The following is a 16089-nucleotide window of genomic DNA, read 5'->3' as shown; positions in this document are numbered from 1 at the left end:
TTACTCTTCCTCTTCCTCTCCTACCCCCTAATTTGTCTTTCTCTGGTGGTCACCTGTATTGCAGGTTATTAATATCGTGAATACAATTCGGTTCAGTGCCTTGTGTGTTGTACCTAGTTGTGTTGTATTTTGTGCCTTTAAATCAATGCAGGAGAGAGAGAACCACATAACCAGACATCTGGAGAAGAGAGACCATGGGGAGACAAAGAAACAGCCCACATAGGAAAGAAAAGCAGGCATCACCAAAAAAGTAAGGAAACGAATTAGAGGCAAACAACCTATCAGAGAAAGAATTCAGAGAAATGGTCATAAGGTGGCTGAAAAGAATGGAAGACAAATTCGACAATATGATTAAGAACCAAGAGGAAATGAAGAAGAATCAAGAAGAAATGAAAAATGACATCGCAATGTAAAGAACTCAATAGAAAGCATCAAGAGACTAGAAGAAGCAGAGGACCGCATCAGTGAGCTAAAAGACAAGATGGAAAAAAATACCCAAGTAGAGCTGCTTCTAGAAAAAAGAATTAGAAAGCAGGAGGAGAGCCTAAGGCAACTTTGGGACAACATGAAACAAAACAACATCCGAACAATAGGGGTTCCAGAAGGAGAGGAAACTGAGCAAGGAATAGAAAACCTGTTTAAAGAAATAATGACAGAAAACTTCCCTGATATACGGAAGAAAAAAACCCACACAAATCCAAGAAGCTCACAGAGTCCCAAGCAAAACGAACCCCAAAAGACCGATGCCAAGGCACATTATAATTAAACTGGCAAACACCAACAACAAAGTAAGAATTTTAAAAGTGGCCAGAGAGAAACAGAAAGTTACATACAAAGGAACCCCCATCAGACTAGCAACTGATTTCTCAACAAACTCACCAGGCCATAAGGGAATGGAATGAAATATACAAAGTCATGCAAAGGAAGGGTCTGAATCCAAGAATACTGTACCCAGCAAGGCTATTAATCAAAATTGAAAGTAAAATCAGGAGCTTCACAAACAAAAAAGGACTAAGGGAATTTATCACCACAAAACCAGCAATGCAAGAAATCCTAAAGGGTCTGCTGTAAAAAAAAAAAAAAAAAGAAAGAAAAAGAAATAGGAAGCGAAGAAGGAACACAGGGGTATAGAATAAAAATGGCAACAAATAAGTACCTATCAATAATAACTTTAACCCTTTTCACTCGCTTGCTTTTTTCTCGATTCCTTTATTCTAATGCTAACCGTGTCGAGTCACACTCGACATTCAAGTGCAAAAGGTTAAATGTAAATGGATTGAATGTCTCAATCAAAAGACATACGGTAACGGACTGGATGAGAAAACAAAACCCATATATCTGCTGTCAACGAGAAACCCACCTCAGAAAAAAAGACGCATACAGATTGAGAGTGAAGGGATAGAAAAAGGTTTTCCAGGCGAATGGAAATGAGAAAAAAAGCTGGGGTAGCATATTTATATCTGACAAATTAGATCTCAAAATAAAGGACATAAAAGAGATAAGGAAGGCCACTTCCTTAATACTAAAATATTAAGGGAGCAATCATAATACTAAAGGGAGCAATCCAACAAAAAGAAATAACTCTGGTAAACATATATGCACCCAATACAGGAGCACCCAAATACATAAAGAAACTCCTGGAGGATATCAAGGGAGAGAATGACAGCAATACAATCATAGTAGGAAACTTTAATACCCCACTATCACCACTGGACAAACCCTCTAAACAAAAAATCAGCCAAGAAACTTCAATCCTAGATGACTCACTAGACCAGATGGAATTAATTGATATCCTCAGAACATTTCACCACAAAGCCACAGAATACACATTCTTCTCAAGTGCACATGGGTCATTTTCAAAGACAGACCATATGTTGGGACATAGGCAAAGTCTCTTCAAATTCAAGAAGATAGAAATCATATCAAGCATCTTCTCAGATCACAGTGGCATAAAACTGGAAATCAATTACAATAAAAACAATTCAAAAAGATCAAACACATGGAGACTAAACAGCATGCTATTAAACAATGACTGGATTACCAGAGAGATCAAAGAAGAAATGCCAAACATTGTGGCAACAAATGACAATGAAAACACAACAATCCAAAATCTATGGGACACAGCAAAATCAGTCTTGAGAAGGAAGTTCATAGCTCTAAAAGCCTACTGCAAAAAAACAAAAACAATGGTAATAAATTACCTAACCCTACAACTCAGAGAGTTAGAGAGAGAGCAACAAGAAAAGCCCAGTGTAAGCGAAAGGAAGGAAATAATAAAGATCAGAGTGGAGATAAACGACATAGAGACCAAAGGAACAATACAAAAGATCAACAAAACCAAGAGCTGGTTCTTTGAAAGGATAAACAAGATTGATGAACCTCTAGCCAGGCTCACCAAGAAGCAAAGAGAGAGGACCCAAATAAGCAAAATCAGAAATAAAAGAGGTGAAATAACAACAGACTCCACCGAAATACAAAGGATTGTTACAAAATACTATGAACAACTCTATTCCAACAAACTGGACAACCTTGAGGAAATGGACATATTCCTAGAAAAATATAACCTTCCAAAACTCAATCAGAAAGAATCTAAACAGCTCAACAGGGTAGGAACTATGGAAGAAATTGAAGCAGTCATCAAAAAGCTTCCAGCAAACAAAAGCCAAGGGCCAGATGGCTTCACAGGAGAGTTTTACCAAACATTCAAGGGAGAATTAAAACCTATCCTCCTCAGACTATTCCAAAAAACTCAAGAGGAAGGAACACTTCCAGGCTCCTTCTATGAAGCCAGCATCACCCTAATACCAAAACCAGATAAAGACAACTCAATGAAAGAGAATTACAGTCCAATATTCCTCATGAACATAGATGCCAAAATTCTCAACAAAATTCTAGCAAATCGGCTCCAGCAGTACATGAGAAAGATCATACACCATGACCAAGTAGGATTTATCCCAGGAATTCAAGGATGGTACAATATCCGCAAATTAATAAACGTGACACACCATATAAACAAAATGAGAGATAAAATTCACATAGTCCTATAAATTGATGCAAAAAAGCATTTGACAAAACCCAACACCCTTTCTTGATAAAAACTCTCAACAAGGTGGGAATAGAAGGATCATACCTCAACATAATAAAAGCAATATAAGATAAAACCACAGCCAACATCATACTCAATGGGCAAAAACTAAAACTATTTCCCCTAACAACAGGAACAAGACAGGGATGCCCAATCTCACCACTCCTGTTTCACATAGTTCTGGAAGTATTAGCAATTATTACCTATTAGCAAAGGGTGTTGGGTTTTGTCAATTAGACAAGAAGAAGAAATAAAAGGCATCCAAATTGGAAAAGAAGAAGTAAAGCTGTCCTTATTTGCAGATGACATGATACTGTATATAAAAAAACCAAAAGACTCCATCAAAAAACTAATTGACTTAATAAATGAATTCGGCAATGTAGCAGGATACAAAATTAACGCCAAGAAATTTATGGCATTTCTATACACCAATAGTGAACTAACAGAAAGAGAGACTAAAAAAGCAATCCCGTTTACCATCACACCAAAAAAATTAAAATACCAAGAAATAAACTTAACAAAGGAGGTAAAAGACCTATACACGGAAAACTACAGGACACTGAAAAAAGAGATAGAGGAAGATGTAAACACATGGAAGAACATACCATGTTCATGGATTGGTAGAATCAACATCATTAAAATGTCCATACTACCCAAAGCAATCTACAGATTCAATGCACTCCCCATTAAAATACCAGCAGCATATTTCACAGACCTAGAAAGAACTCTCCAAAAATTCATCTGGAATAAAAAAAGACCCCCAAATAGCCACAGCAATCCTGAGAAAGAAGAATAAAGTAGGAGGGATATCAATACCAGATTTCAAGCTGTATTACAAACCACTGTTCTCAAAACAGCATGGTACTGGCACAAGAACAGACATATAGATCAATGGAACAGAATGGAGAATCCAGATATTAACCCAAACCATTATGCTCAATTAATATTTGACAAAGGAGCCATGAACATACAATGGAGTTAAGACAGTCTCTTCAATAAATGGTTTTGGGAAAATTGGACAGATACATGCAAAAAAATGAAACTAGATCACCAACTTACACCATACACAAAAATAAACTCAAAATGGATACAGGACTTAAACATAAGACGGGAAACCATAAAAATACTAGAGGAAGCCACAGGCAACAAAATCTCAGACATATGCCAAAAGAACTTCTTCACTGACACTCCCTAGGGCAATGGAAGCTAAAGAGAAAATTAACAAATGGGACTACTTCAAAATAAAAAGCTTTTTTACAGCAAAAAGAAACCAACAAAACAAGAAAGCCCACTCTATGGGAGAACATATTTGCAAATGCTATCACTAATAAAGGTTTAATGTCCAACATCTACAGGCAGCTTATGCAACTTAATAAAAGGAAGATAAATGATCCAATTAAAAAATGGGCAATGGACCTAAATAGAATCTTTTCAAAAGAAGACAGAAGGCCAAGAGACACATGAAAACATGCTCAAAGTCACTACTTATCCAAGAGGTGCAAATCAAAACAACAATGCGGTACCATCTCACACCCGTCAGAATGGCTATCATCAACAAATCAAACGACAAGTGTTGGCGAAGATGCAGAGAAAAAGAAACACTCGTGCACTGTTGTTGGGAATGCAGACTGGTGCAGCCACTGTGGAGAACAGTATGGAGTTTCCTCAAAAAACTGAAAATGGACCTCCCATTTGACCCAGTAATCCCACTCCTAGGAATATATCCTAAGAAACTAGAAACACCAATCAGAAAGGATATATGCACCCCTATGTTCATAGCAGCACAATTTACAATAGCTAAGATTTGGAAACAGCCTAGGTGCCTATCAGCAGATGAGTGGATCAGAAAACTATGGTACATCTACACAATGGAATACTATGCTGCCATAAAAATGAAGGACTTCTTACCATTTACAGCAACCTGGATGGAATTGGAGAACATTATGCTAAGTGAAATAAGCCAGTCAATGAAAGAAAAATACCACATGATCTCATTCATTTATGGATAATAAAGAACATTATAAACTGCCAAAGCCGGTTTGGCTCAGTGGATAGAGCGTCGGCCTGCGGACTCAAGGGTCCCAGGTTCGATTCCGATCAAGGGCATGTACCTTGGTTCCGGGCACATCCCCAGTAGGGGGTGTGCAGGAGGCAGCTGATCGATGTTTCTCTCTCATCGATGTTTCTAACTCTCTATCCCTTTCCCTTCCTCTCTGTAAAAAATCAATAAAATATATTTTTTTTAAAAAAAAGAACATTATAAACTGATGAACAAAAAGATAGATACACACACACACACAAAAAAAAAGATAGATACAGAGACAGTAAAGCATCAAACAGACTGTCAAATTACGGCGGGAAGGTTAGTGAGAGGTGGGGGAGATAAGAGACCAACCGAAGGACTTGTATGCATGCATATAAGCATAACCAATGGATGCAAAACTCTGGGGGGTGAGGGCATGTATGGGAGTGGGGTGGGGGGGCAATGGTAAGATATGTACACATATAATACCTTAATTAAAAAAAGTTTTTTTTTCAGTGACTTCACAGAATGCCAGCAATTGTATAAAAAATAAATTAACCATTCCTCTCAGAAGCAAATTTCACAGATTTTTAAAAATATATTCAAATTATTCTCAATTCAATCTCAGGTTTGCAGTGACAACAGGTAAGGAACAGCGGTAAATATAAAATTTAAAAATATGGATAAGTTTTATCCATATCCTACTATCAGAAATTTCTCCCCAAACCTAAATCTCTTTTTCCTATTTCCATCAGAATTCAAACTAAAATAATTGCATATGTACATACATACATAAAACAGCAGTTCTATGAGAACTGTCAACCACAAGAAGTCTCATTCACTAGTAATTAGCATAGCCCCCTTTCCTAAAGAAAAACATTTGGGGGGGAAGTGAATGGTGAAGTGAATACCTCCTCCTTCCAGCTATCTTTTTTCTTGAGTCCCATATACTAAAAACTTTATTTCTTTCCTCTCATTAAAAGTAGGGAAACCAGGAGCTCTAAAAATATTAATGTAAAATAAAGTCAATTTATAACTCCTTTTGAAGGGAATCAAAAATCTTTTGAGGCAAAATTACAAGGAAAAAATCAAATATTTAGCCCTGGCCAGTTTGGCTCAGTGGTTACAATGTCAGCCTGCACATCAAAGGGCCATGAGTTAGATTCCTGTCAAGGGCACATATGTCAGTTGCAGGCTAGATCCCCAGTCAGTTGCATGTGGGAGGCAACAAATCAATGTGTCTCTTTCACATGGATGTTTCTCCCTCTCACTATCCTCCCCCTCTCTTCTACTCTATCTAAAAGCAACAGAAAGCCCTGACCGTTTTGGCTCAGTGGATGGAGCGTCGGCCTGCAGACTCAAGGGTCCCAGGTTCAATTCCAGTCAAGGGCATGTACCTTGGTTGCGGGCACATCCCCAGTAGGGGGTGTGCAGGAGGCAGCTGATTGATGTTTCTCTCTCATCGATGTTTCTAACTCTCTATCCCTCTCCCTTCCTCTCTGTAAAAAATCAATAAAATATATTTTAAAAGTACAATAAATAAATAAAAGCAATAGAAAAATATCCTCAGTCAAGGATTTTAAAAATGATTTTAAATCAAATATTTAAAAAACTTCTCCCTTGGTCTGACTACTAGTCACAAAAAAGGAATATAACAGAAATAAAAACTTTTATCAATCCCCCTTTAAACAATGAAAATACTATTTTACAATGAAATAAAACTTATTTGTTAAAGAAATATAACCAGATTATTCCAATTCCTTGTGAAGATATATTTACTTTTTATTATATATATATTCTACCTTTTGCACAAATATGGTTTCATTGTGCTTATAATAAACTATATAAAAACTAAAATGCCAAGGAAAATTTTCTATTAGTATGGTAGGATTATGGGGTCAATTTCAGCTTTCACTTTCTATTAATAAAATGTTTTCACAACAAATAATACTCATTTAAAGTTATCTAGATAGCTAAATTATTTTTAAAAAGCAATAACTCTTACAAGGACAAAATGGCTGAGCATAAACCAAATTCCCATAAGAATATGGGCTCATGGGGCTGAGGGAATTCTAATCTTAATCACAGAAGATTAAAATAGAAAGCAAATAGCCCAGGTCATTTTTCTGATATTAAGTTACATAAAAACAATCACAATATAATCCAAAAGTAGCAAAAAAATGGTACCCAATTCACAAGTTATTTTAATGCCCATTTAAGTGGTTAGGAACTCCTATTGTATTTTATCTATAGAAACTGTAAGTGGTGCCTTAACACTACCAGGTTAGCCCCAACAAAGTCCTACAAAACCTACGAAGTTGAAAAACTACATTTACAATGGGGAGGAAAACTTACAACCCTTACACCAAAAATAGTAAGTAAAAGATTTTATCTTAATGCTAACATTTCAGAAAAAGCAATTTTAAGAATAGCCACAAGTAAAAGGGACTTCTATTAGACAGAAGGGTTGTGGGCTGTTGAAATTGTAAGGGTGTTAAGGTGTTTATTGTAAACCAGTAGTTAAGTTCGAATTTTTACAAGTGGTGTATTATTCTGCTAGGTTGGATTTTAAACTTTATATAAATACTCTGTCCAGTTGAGAACACCTTTAATATAATGTTCATTGTGGGATTTGAACATTGAAGACACCAGTTCTTGGTTATGTGGAGTATCACTAGAACTAGTCATGTTTATCAGCCATAATTATTATGTTATTTTATTGGGGGAAGGGACTTATAAAAAAGACCAAGGTGAAGTAGTGTGTGCAAGGGAAACTGACTGCCTGAAATGAAATCAATTCAAGGGAGGGGCAGAAGGGGAAAGGGCAGAGGAAAACACTACACACACTCGATCCCCTTAGATAGAACAAAAGAAATTCTGAAGAAATTACATTCAGTTTCCTGTATGGACTACCTACTGGGGCACTCAAACCAAAGCTTGATTGTTGGCATATAGCAGCCAAAGAGTATATATGTGTTGAGAAAGCAGGCAATGGCAAGCGAAAGAAAGCACTAGCAAATTCAGCCAATGAGATGCTCATAACTGTTTCTGGTTTTAATCGTGAATCAGAACAGCCATGCAAATTAACAATATCTGTTTTTTTTTCAATATGTTTTGACTTTTTAGAGAGAGAGGAAGGGGGGAAGGATAGAAAGATAAAAACATGGAGAGAGAAACATCACCTGCACTCTCCCTGCTAGGGATGGAGCCCGTAAACAGGGTATGTGCCCTGACCCAGAATCAAATCAGTGACCTCTTGGTTCATGGGTCAACACTCAACCACTGAGCAACACAGGCCAGACACTATCTGATAGTGATTAAAGATCCACACAGCCCCCATTTAAAACTAAAAGAGTAATCAGCCTGTGTTATGCTACTTAAACTTTTTATAAAAATTCTTTCTCTTACCCACTTAGGGTTTCAATCACAAACACAATGAAGTTAACAGAAGTTAAAATTTTGTCTTAAATAGGAGAAGAAAATAAAATTTAGTATCTAAGTGCTTTTAGAAAGGAGTCTTTTTTACTTTCTTACATTTCTGGCAGTCAGCTGATTTATTCAAAAAACAAGACATTATATCAACCTCAGAAATCTTTATGAAAAAAAAATTTTAAAGAAATCTTTATGAATGGTCATGCAATTTTATAAGCAGGATGAATTGAAAAATAAGATTGGGGACTCAGGCTAGGAACATGAAGTCTTAAAACAGATCTTACCTAAATGACAGAAAAATTGGCTCATTCATTTGTTAAAAAATGCTTTCCCCTCAAAAAAAACAAATTTTCTTTAAAAAGTATAAAATCTCACCCGGCCACAGGGCTCAGTGGTTGAGCATCAACCTACGAACCAGGAAGTCATGATTCTATTAACAGTTGGAGCACATGCCCAGGTTGCGGGCTCGATCCCCAGTGTAGGGAGTGCAGAAGGCAGTCAATAAATGATTCTCTCTCATCATTGATGTTTCCATCTCTCTCTCCCTCTCCCTCTCTGGAATCAATAAAAATTTATTTTTTTAAAAACAAATATATAATTTTTGATAAAAACAAAAGCAAACTTATCTACAGAAAATCATTCTGTTCTTAATTTTCTACTCACAATGACATAATTTAAATAACTACAATGAATTTTATCTAAAAATTTTGGGGTTAAAATAGAATATTGGCTGTGAATTACTTTTCCCAAATTGAAAAAATTGTTATGGTTTCTACCTCAATGAAAGCTACATAGGAAAATACTTTAAACTAACTAAACATAATTGCTTTTGTTTTTGCCCCTCCTTTTCTAAATCCATATGCCCAATTTTAAATTAATGAATGTTAAACAGTAACATAATTCAATATTAAAATAACTGGAAATGTATATCCTCTTAGTTATATAACACTTTACTTAATAAGCCATATTTGTGGTATGCAGTATACAACACCTTTGCTTTTAATGTTTTCCATGACAACTACCTTTAACAAGATCCCGGATACCACCTAAACATAACCAGCTTTAGTAAAAACATCGAACCTCAGTTTCTGGAAATTTCCTAGTGTAAATAAGATCACAATCATTTTACTTTCCATACTAGCTTTTCTCTTCTGTTTATGACTAATAACTAGTCTATGTAAATTTTGATATAGCTAGCAACTATATAAAATCCAAGCTATATCATGACGATTATGTAAGTTAAATAGCATCCTTATACAAAGATGTGTAGTCTTACTGTAACTATAGTTTTAAATCTGAACTGTAAAATCCTATCTAATAAAAGAGAAATATGCAAATTGACCTTACCTCCGCTACACCCTCAAGACACGCCCACCAGCCAATCAGGAGCAAATTAACCCAACCAAGATGGCTGCGGCTACGGAGAGAGCAGGAGGCTAGGGTTTCCCCAGCAATGGAAGAAGCCAAGCTTTCTGCACACCCTGGCCTGCCTTGGCCTCTGCTTAAGGCTACAAAGTTTCAATTATAGAAGATAAATAAATCCCAACAAAAATGGCGGCAGCCACGGAGCTGGAGAGAGCAGGAGGCTTGAGTTGCCACCGGCGATAGAGGAAGCCAAGTTTCCACAGCCCTGGCCTGCCTTGACCTTCGCTGAAGATTACAAAGTTTCAATTATACAATATAAATAAATCCCAACAAAAATGGCTGCAGCCACGGAGCAAGCTGGAGGCTTGGCTCCACTCAAGGCTACAAAGTTTCAATTATAGAAGATAAATAAATCCCAGATACCAGGGCCTCTGCTTGGGTCGCCGAGGGGCGTGGCCGGCCTGCCAACTACCACAGGCCCCTCACCCAGGGCACCCCATGCCCCAAGTGAACCCCCACCCTGATCTGGGACACCCTTCAGGGAAAACCAGCTGGCCCCCACCCATGCACCAGACCTCTATACTATCTAATCCTCCTATCTAATAAAATAATAATATGCAAACTGACCATCACTCCAACACACAAGATGGCTGCCCCCATGTGGGCAAAGATGACTGACCCCATGTGGACACAAGATGGCCAGCAGGGGAGGGCAGTTGGGAGGGACCAGGTCTGCAAGGGAGGGCAGTTGTGGGCGATCACACCAGCAGGGGAGGGCAGTTGGGAGGGACCAGGCCTGCAAGGGAAGGCAGTTGGGGGCAATCAAGCCTGCAGGGGAGGGCAGTTAGGGGGGGACCCAGGTCTGCAGGGGAGAGCAGTTGGAGGGGGACCAGGCCTGCAGGGGAGGGCAGTTAGGGGTGACCAGGTCTGCAGGGGAGGGCAGTTAGGGGTGACCAGGCCTGCAGGGGAGGGCAGTTAGGGGCAAACAGGCTGACAGGGGAGCAGTTAGGCATCAATCAGGCTGTCAGGGGAGTGGTTAGGGGGTGATCAGGCTGGCAGGCAGAAGTGGTTAGGGGCAATCAGGAAGGCAGGCAGGAGAGCAGTTGGGAGCCAGCAGTCCTGGATTGTGAGAGGGATGTCTGACTGCCTGTTTAGAACCAATCCAGGACATGCCTCGAGGGGTCCCAGATTGGAGAGGGTACAGGCTGGGCTGAGGGACACACACACACCCCCGTGCACAAATTTCGTGCACTGGGCCTCTAGTATTCATATAAAAGCTTTACATAATGTTAACTATCCTATACCTTTTGTTTGCATTCATAACAATTTGATGAAAACAGAATATTTATTAATATTGATCAAGCCAAAAATAATAGCAATGATACTTTTAAAACACTTACCTCTGTAAGTCGAACTATCATGGCTTTTATTTTCACTGAGAATCCGACACAAATGCAAACTAAAACAAAACAAAAATAGTCTGCATTAATTTCAAATCTTAACAAAAACGATCCTTTCAGAGCAAATTATATCAACTAAAAATATTTGGAAATGTATCAGATGTCAAAATCCATTAGTTTAGAATGAGAATAAAACAAACCTAAAAGCCATAATTGGTCAAAACTGGAGGATGCTAGTCAATCAATTCATTATTTTCAAAACTGGTAAAATTAACTAAAAAAATCAATCACTTATTCTGCCTTCATATATGAACCAACAGTTGATAAGAAATGTCTCTGTACTTAAGTATTTCAGCTAATAAATAATGATGGAATGATAGAATTACATTACTATTTAAGACTCCTAATAAATTAAAAGACCTAGGCATCTATGAACGGCTGTTCACATTACAAAAAAAAGAGATAATCAGACATTATGTGCTCCCTGATCCTGATAATGGAATATTACCACCCATCTATGATGTTGACTTAAAAAAAATAAAAAAGCATGACCTAAATTCAGACTGTGGAAAAATCTATATGACAATGACCCAGTCTCTTCAACAAATATATTGCTAGGAAAAATAAAGGATGGTGGGGGATCCTCAGAGTAAAAAAGGCTTTAGAGATATATCAATCACAATGTATCAATGTATGGATCCTTATTTGAATCCTGTATGAAACAAGTATTTTAAAAATTAACATTTATGGACCCTAGCCAGTTAGCCTAGTTGGTTAGAGCATCATCCTAATATGCCAAGGTTGTGGGTTCGATTCCCAGTCAGGACACAGACAAGAATCAACCAATGAATGCATAAATAAGTGGGACAACAAATCAAGGCTTCTCTCTCTCTTCTGCTCTCTCTCTCTCTCTTTCTCTCTCTAACAAATTTTAATAACCTAACATTTCTTAGTCAATTTGAATATATGAGTAAAACTCTATCTTCAAGAGATAGATGCTGAAATATTTACAGATGAAATGATATTTATTTCAACAGAATGGGAAATGGGTGGCATTATAGATGAAACAAGATTGGCCAGCAGTTGAAAAACTATTGAAACTGGTTGACGATGTATCACTGAGAGGTTATTATATTACTAGTACCCTGGTGCATGGATTCGTGCACATTGAAAGGAAATTAATTAGAAGGTGGCCAGCAGGACTGGGCGAGAAGGGACAGACATGCCCTGGAGCCAACCTCCAGTGGTCCCTCCCTGGCTGACCGCCCCTGGGGCAGCACCGTGGCTCGAAGGGCATCTGCGGAGTGAGCGGGGTCCCTCTGGCAGGTGGGGTCCCTCGGCCTGGCCTGTGGGGATCAGGCCAAAACTGGCTCTCTGACATCCCCCAAGGGGTCCCAGATTGTGAGAGGGTGGTTCTCAGGTGACACACCCCAGAATCAGGCTCCCTCCTCTGGTTCCGGGGTGTGTCACCCTAGAACTGCTGCTGCCAAGTTACCATAGCTGGCAGCTCCTGCATTGAGCGTCTGCCCCCTGGTGGTCAGTGCACGTCATAGCTGCCGGTTGGACAGTCGCTTAGCCTTTTATATATACTATATAGATTCTACTTTCTCATCTGTTTGAGATTGTTTCCAACAATAAAGTCTAAAAACAAAAAATGAGCCCTAGCCAGTTTGGGTCAGTGGATAGAGCGTCAGTCTGCAGACTTAAGGGTCATGGGTTTGATTCCGGTCAAGGGCACAAGTCCAGATTGCAGGCTGGATCCCCAGTAAGGGTTGTGTAGGAGGCAGCCAATCAATGATTTCCTCTCATCATTGTTTCTATCTCTCTCTCCCTCTCTCTTCCTCTCTGAAATCAATAAAAAATATATATATATTTTAAAAAGAATAAAACAAAAAATGAAAAAAATACTTGTATTTGAATACTTCTTCATTAGACTAACTTAAATACAGCAAAGACTAGGTATATAGGCTATAGTGAAAAGAGGTATGCTCAACTGGAATTCCAGAAAGGAGAGAAAGAACAGGGTAAAAGCAATATTTGAAGAAATAATAGCCAAGAATTCAGTTTCCAAAACTGAAGTGAAATCCACATCTGGGCACATTATAATAAAGCTACAGAAAACTAAAGATAAAACCATTTAAGCAACTAAGACCAAAAAAAAAAAATATTACCTTCATGACTTCTCAACAAGAAGGCTGAATGCCAGAGAGAGCTGAAAGATACAGTCAAGGTGTTAAAACAAAGTATCTGCCAACCTAAAATTCTGTATTATAAAAAACAGAGTTCCAAGAAAAGGCAAAATAAGAATTGAACTTCAAACAATAACTGATTTCACACACTGAAAAAAAAAAAAGCTTAAGGACATTCTTTAAGCAGGATAAAAATGATCCTAGATAGAACCTTGCAGTGACAGCAAGAAATGATGTGCACCCTCTCTCCCTCTCTTCCCTCCCTTTCCCCCTCTCTCGCCATTTCTCTCTCCTTCTCTTCCCCTCCCTACCCTTGACTCTGGCCCTTGCTCTCTCTCTCCCAAAAGCACAGGCAACAAAAGCAAAAACAGACAAGTGGAACATCAGAGTAAAAATTGTGTGGCTTAGAAATTAAAAATGGCAGTGGAGTAAGTGGATGCTACACAGACATACTCCTAGGACCAAATTGGAATTATAACTAAAATACAAAAAAAAAAAAATCCTGAATAATCAACTTAAGACTAGCTGGAGAGAACCCTGATAACCAAGGACAGAAAATGGAGACTGCATAGAGACTGGTAGGAAGGGTAGAGCCTCAAAAGAGCTAGCCAGGCCCCCCCAGACAGCAGCTGAAGTTCTGGAGAGATATAGTTCTGAGAACTCTTGGGTCTAATCCCCAAGCTGGGCCCCCAGCACAGAGCACCAGAACTGAGAAAGATGCCCACATAACATCTGGCTGTGAAAAGCAGTAGGGTTGCTATCTACCAGGGAGAGACAGCTAGAAATGCAGGCACCATCTTAAAGGGCCAGCACACAATTTCATGTGCAGCCACTCACCTTGGGCTCCAGCAGAGGAAGGGCAGAGTGCATTTTTATCCTGCTTAAAGAATGTCCTTAAGCTTTTTTTTTCAGTGTGTGAAATCAGTTATTGTTTGAAGTTCAATTCTTATTTTGCCTTTTCTTGGAACTCTGTTTTTTTATAATACAGAATTTTAGGTTGGCAGATACTTTGTTTTAGCACCTTGAGCAGAAACCGGGTTGGGGGCTCTGGGGTTAGAGCTCAGAAGGCAGACATCCTGATTTCCTGTGCTGAGTCACTCCCTCATGCTACAGAGGACATCTTTCTCAGGCAGACCTTTGCTATCCAGGTGGTTTTTGCCTGGAGGAAAGACAGTTGCCCCACCCTATTGGAAAACACATTGCCCCACCCTGTGGAGTTTCTGAGGCCCATTAAGAGACTGAGAGTAACAATTAGCCTCCAGGCATAAGCAATTGCCCCACGCTTTTGGAAAATGTCTCTCCCCATCTGTGGATGATTGCCTGAGGCTACTCTAGACTGAATGCAATCAGTCTGCAGGCAAAGGCAGGTTTCTATAGGCTTTAAGTTTTTGCCTGATCTAATTAGTCAGAAACTGCATCTGACACTGTCCTGCACTAGAGACTGGGAGGAACAGCAGATCAACCTAATACATAGTCACAAACCCAAACCCAAATGGGACAAAAAAAAAAAAAAAACCCAAATGAAAGAACAAGAGAATTCTCCAGAAGACAAGACAAATGAAATGGAGATAAATATATCAGACATAGAGTTCAGAATAATGATGGCAAAGATACTCAACAGCATGAGAAAAGATATACTAACTATGAAGAATGACATAATACTAATAAAGAACAGAGTGGAAGGAATACACAGCAGATTAGGGGAAGTCAAGGATTGGATCAGTGAATTAGAAGATAGGATAGAAAAAATTCACACAATCGAGAACCAAAAAGAAAAAACAATTAAAAAACAGGACCACTTAAGGGAGCTGTGGGACAACATGAAACATAACAATAGTGTCATAATAGGTATGCCAGAAGGAGAAGAAAATGAGCAAGGGATAGAGAACTTGTTTGAAGAAATAATGGCAGAAAACTTCCCTAACCTGGTGAAGGAAAAAGTCACTCAAGTACAGGAGGCACGGAGAGTCCCAAACAAGAAGAACCTAAACAGCCCCACATCCCGACACATCATAATTAAAATGCCAAAAATGAAAAACAAAGAGAGAATCTTAAAGGCAGCAAGAGAGAAGCAATTTGTTACCTACAAAGGAGCTCCCATACAGCTGTCAACTGATTTCCCTGAGAAACTCTATAGGCCAGGAGGGAATGGCATGAAGTATTCAAGGTAATAAAAAGCAAGGTTCTGAAACCAAGATTACAATATCCAGCAAGGCTATCATTCAAAATTGATGGCGAAATAAAGAGCTTCCCAGACATAAAAATAAAAAAAAGGCTAAAGGAGTTTATCACCACCAAACCGGCACTGCAAGAAATGCTAAAGGGACTGCTGTGATGAACAGAAGAAATAGAGAAAGAGAAAATTAGGCATACAGAATTAAAATGGCAATAAATAAGTACCTATTGATAACTTTAAATGTAAAAGGATTAAATGCTCCTATCAAAAGACATAGGATAGCTGAATGTATACAAAAACATGATCCAACTAAATGATGTCTACAAGAGATCTACCTCAGAACAAAAGATTCACACAGGATGAGAGTGAAGGAATGGAAAACAATTTTCCATGCAAACAGAAATGAAAAAAAAAAAAAA

General features: G+C 38.5%; 1 protein-coding gene across 2 annotated transcripts in view; it reads right to left on the bottom strand.

Annotated features, from left to right (window-relative positions):
• Positions 1-16089, bottom strand: part of THOC2 (THO complex subunit 2) — a 133199-nt gene that overhangs the window by 106813 nt on the left and 10297 nt on the right. For both annotated transcript variants that reach the window (XM_054709513.1, XM_054709475.1), the window contains exon 2: positions 11306-11364. In XM_054709513.1, the coding sequence (XP_054565488.1) occupies positions 11306-11364 (59 nt within the window). The remainder of the gene's footprint in view (positions 1-11305; positions 11365-16089) is intronic.

This window comes from Eptesicus fuscus, chromosome 1 (assembly GCF_027574615.1).
Source record: "Eptesicus fuscus isolate TK198812 chromosome 1, DD_ASM_mEF_20220401, whole genome shotgun sequence".
In the NCBI taxonomy this organism is placed as follows: domain Eukaryota; kingdom Metazoa; phylum Chordata; class Mammalia; order Chiroptera; family Vespertilionidae; genus Eptesicus; species Eptesicus fuscus.
Note: the sequence above shows the minus strand (reverse complement) of the source record. Positions and strands in the feature narration are given on the sequence as shown.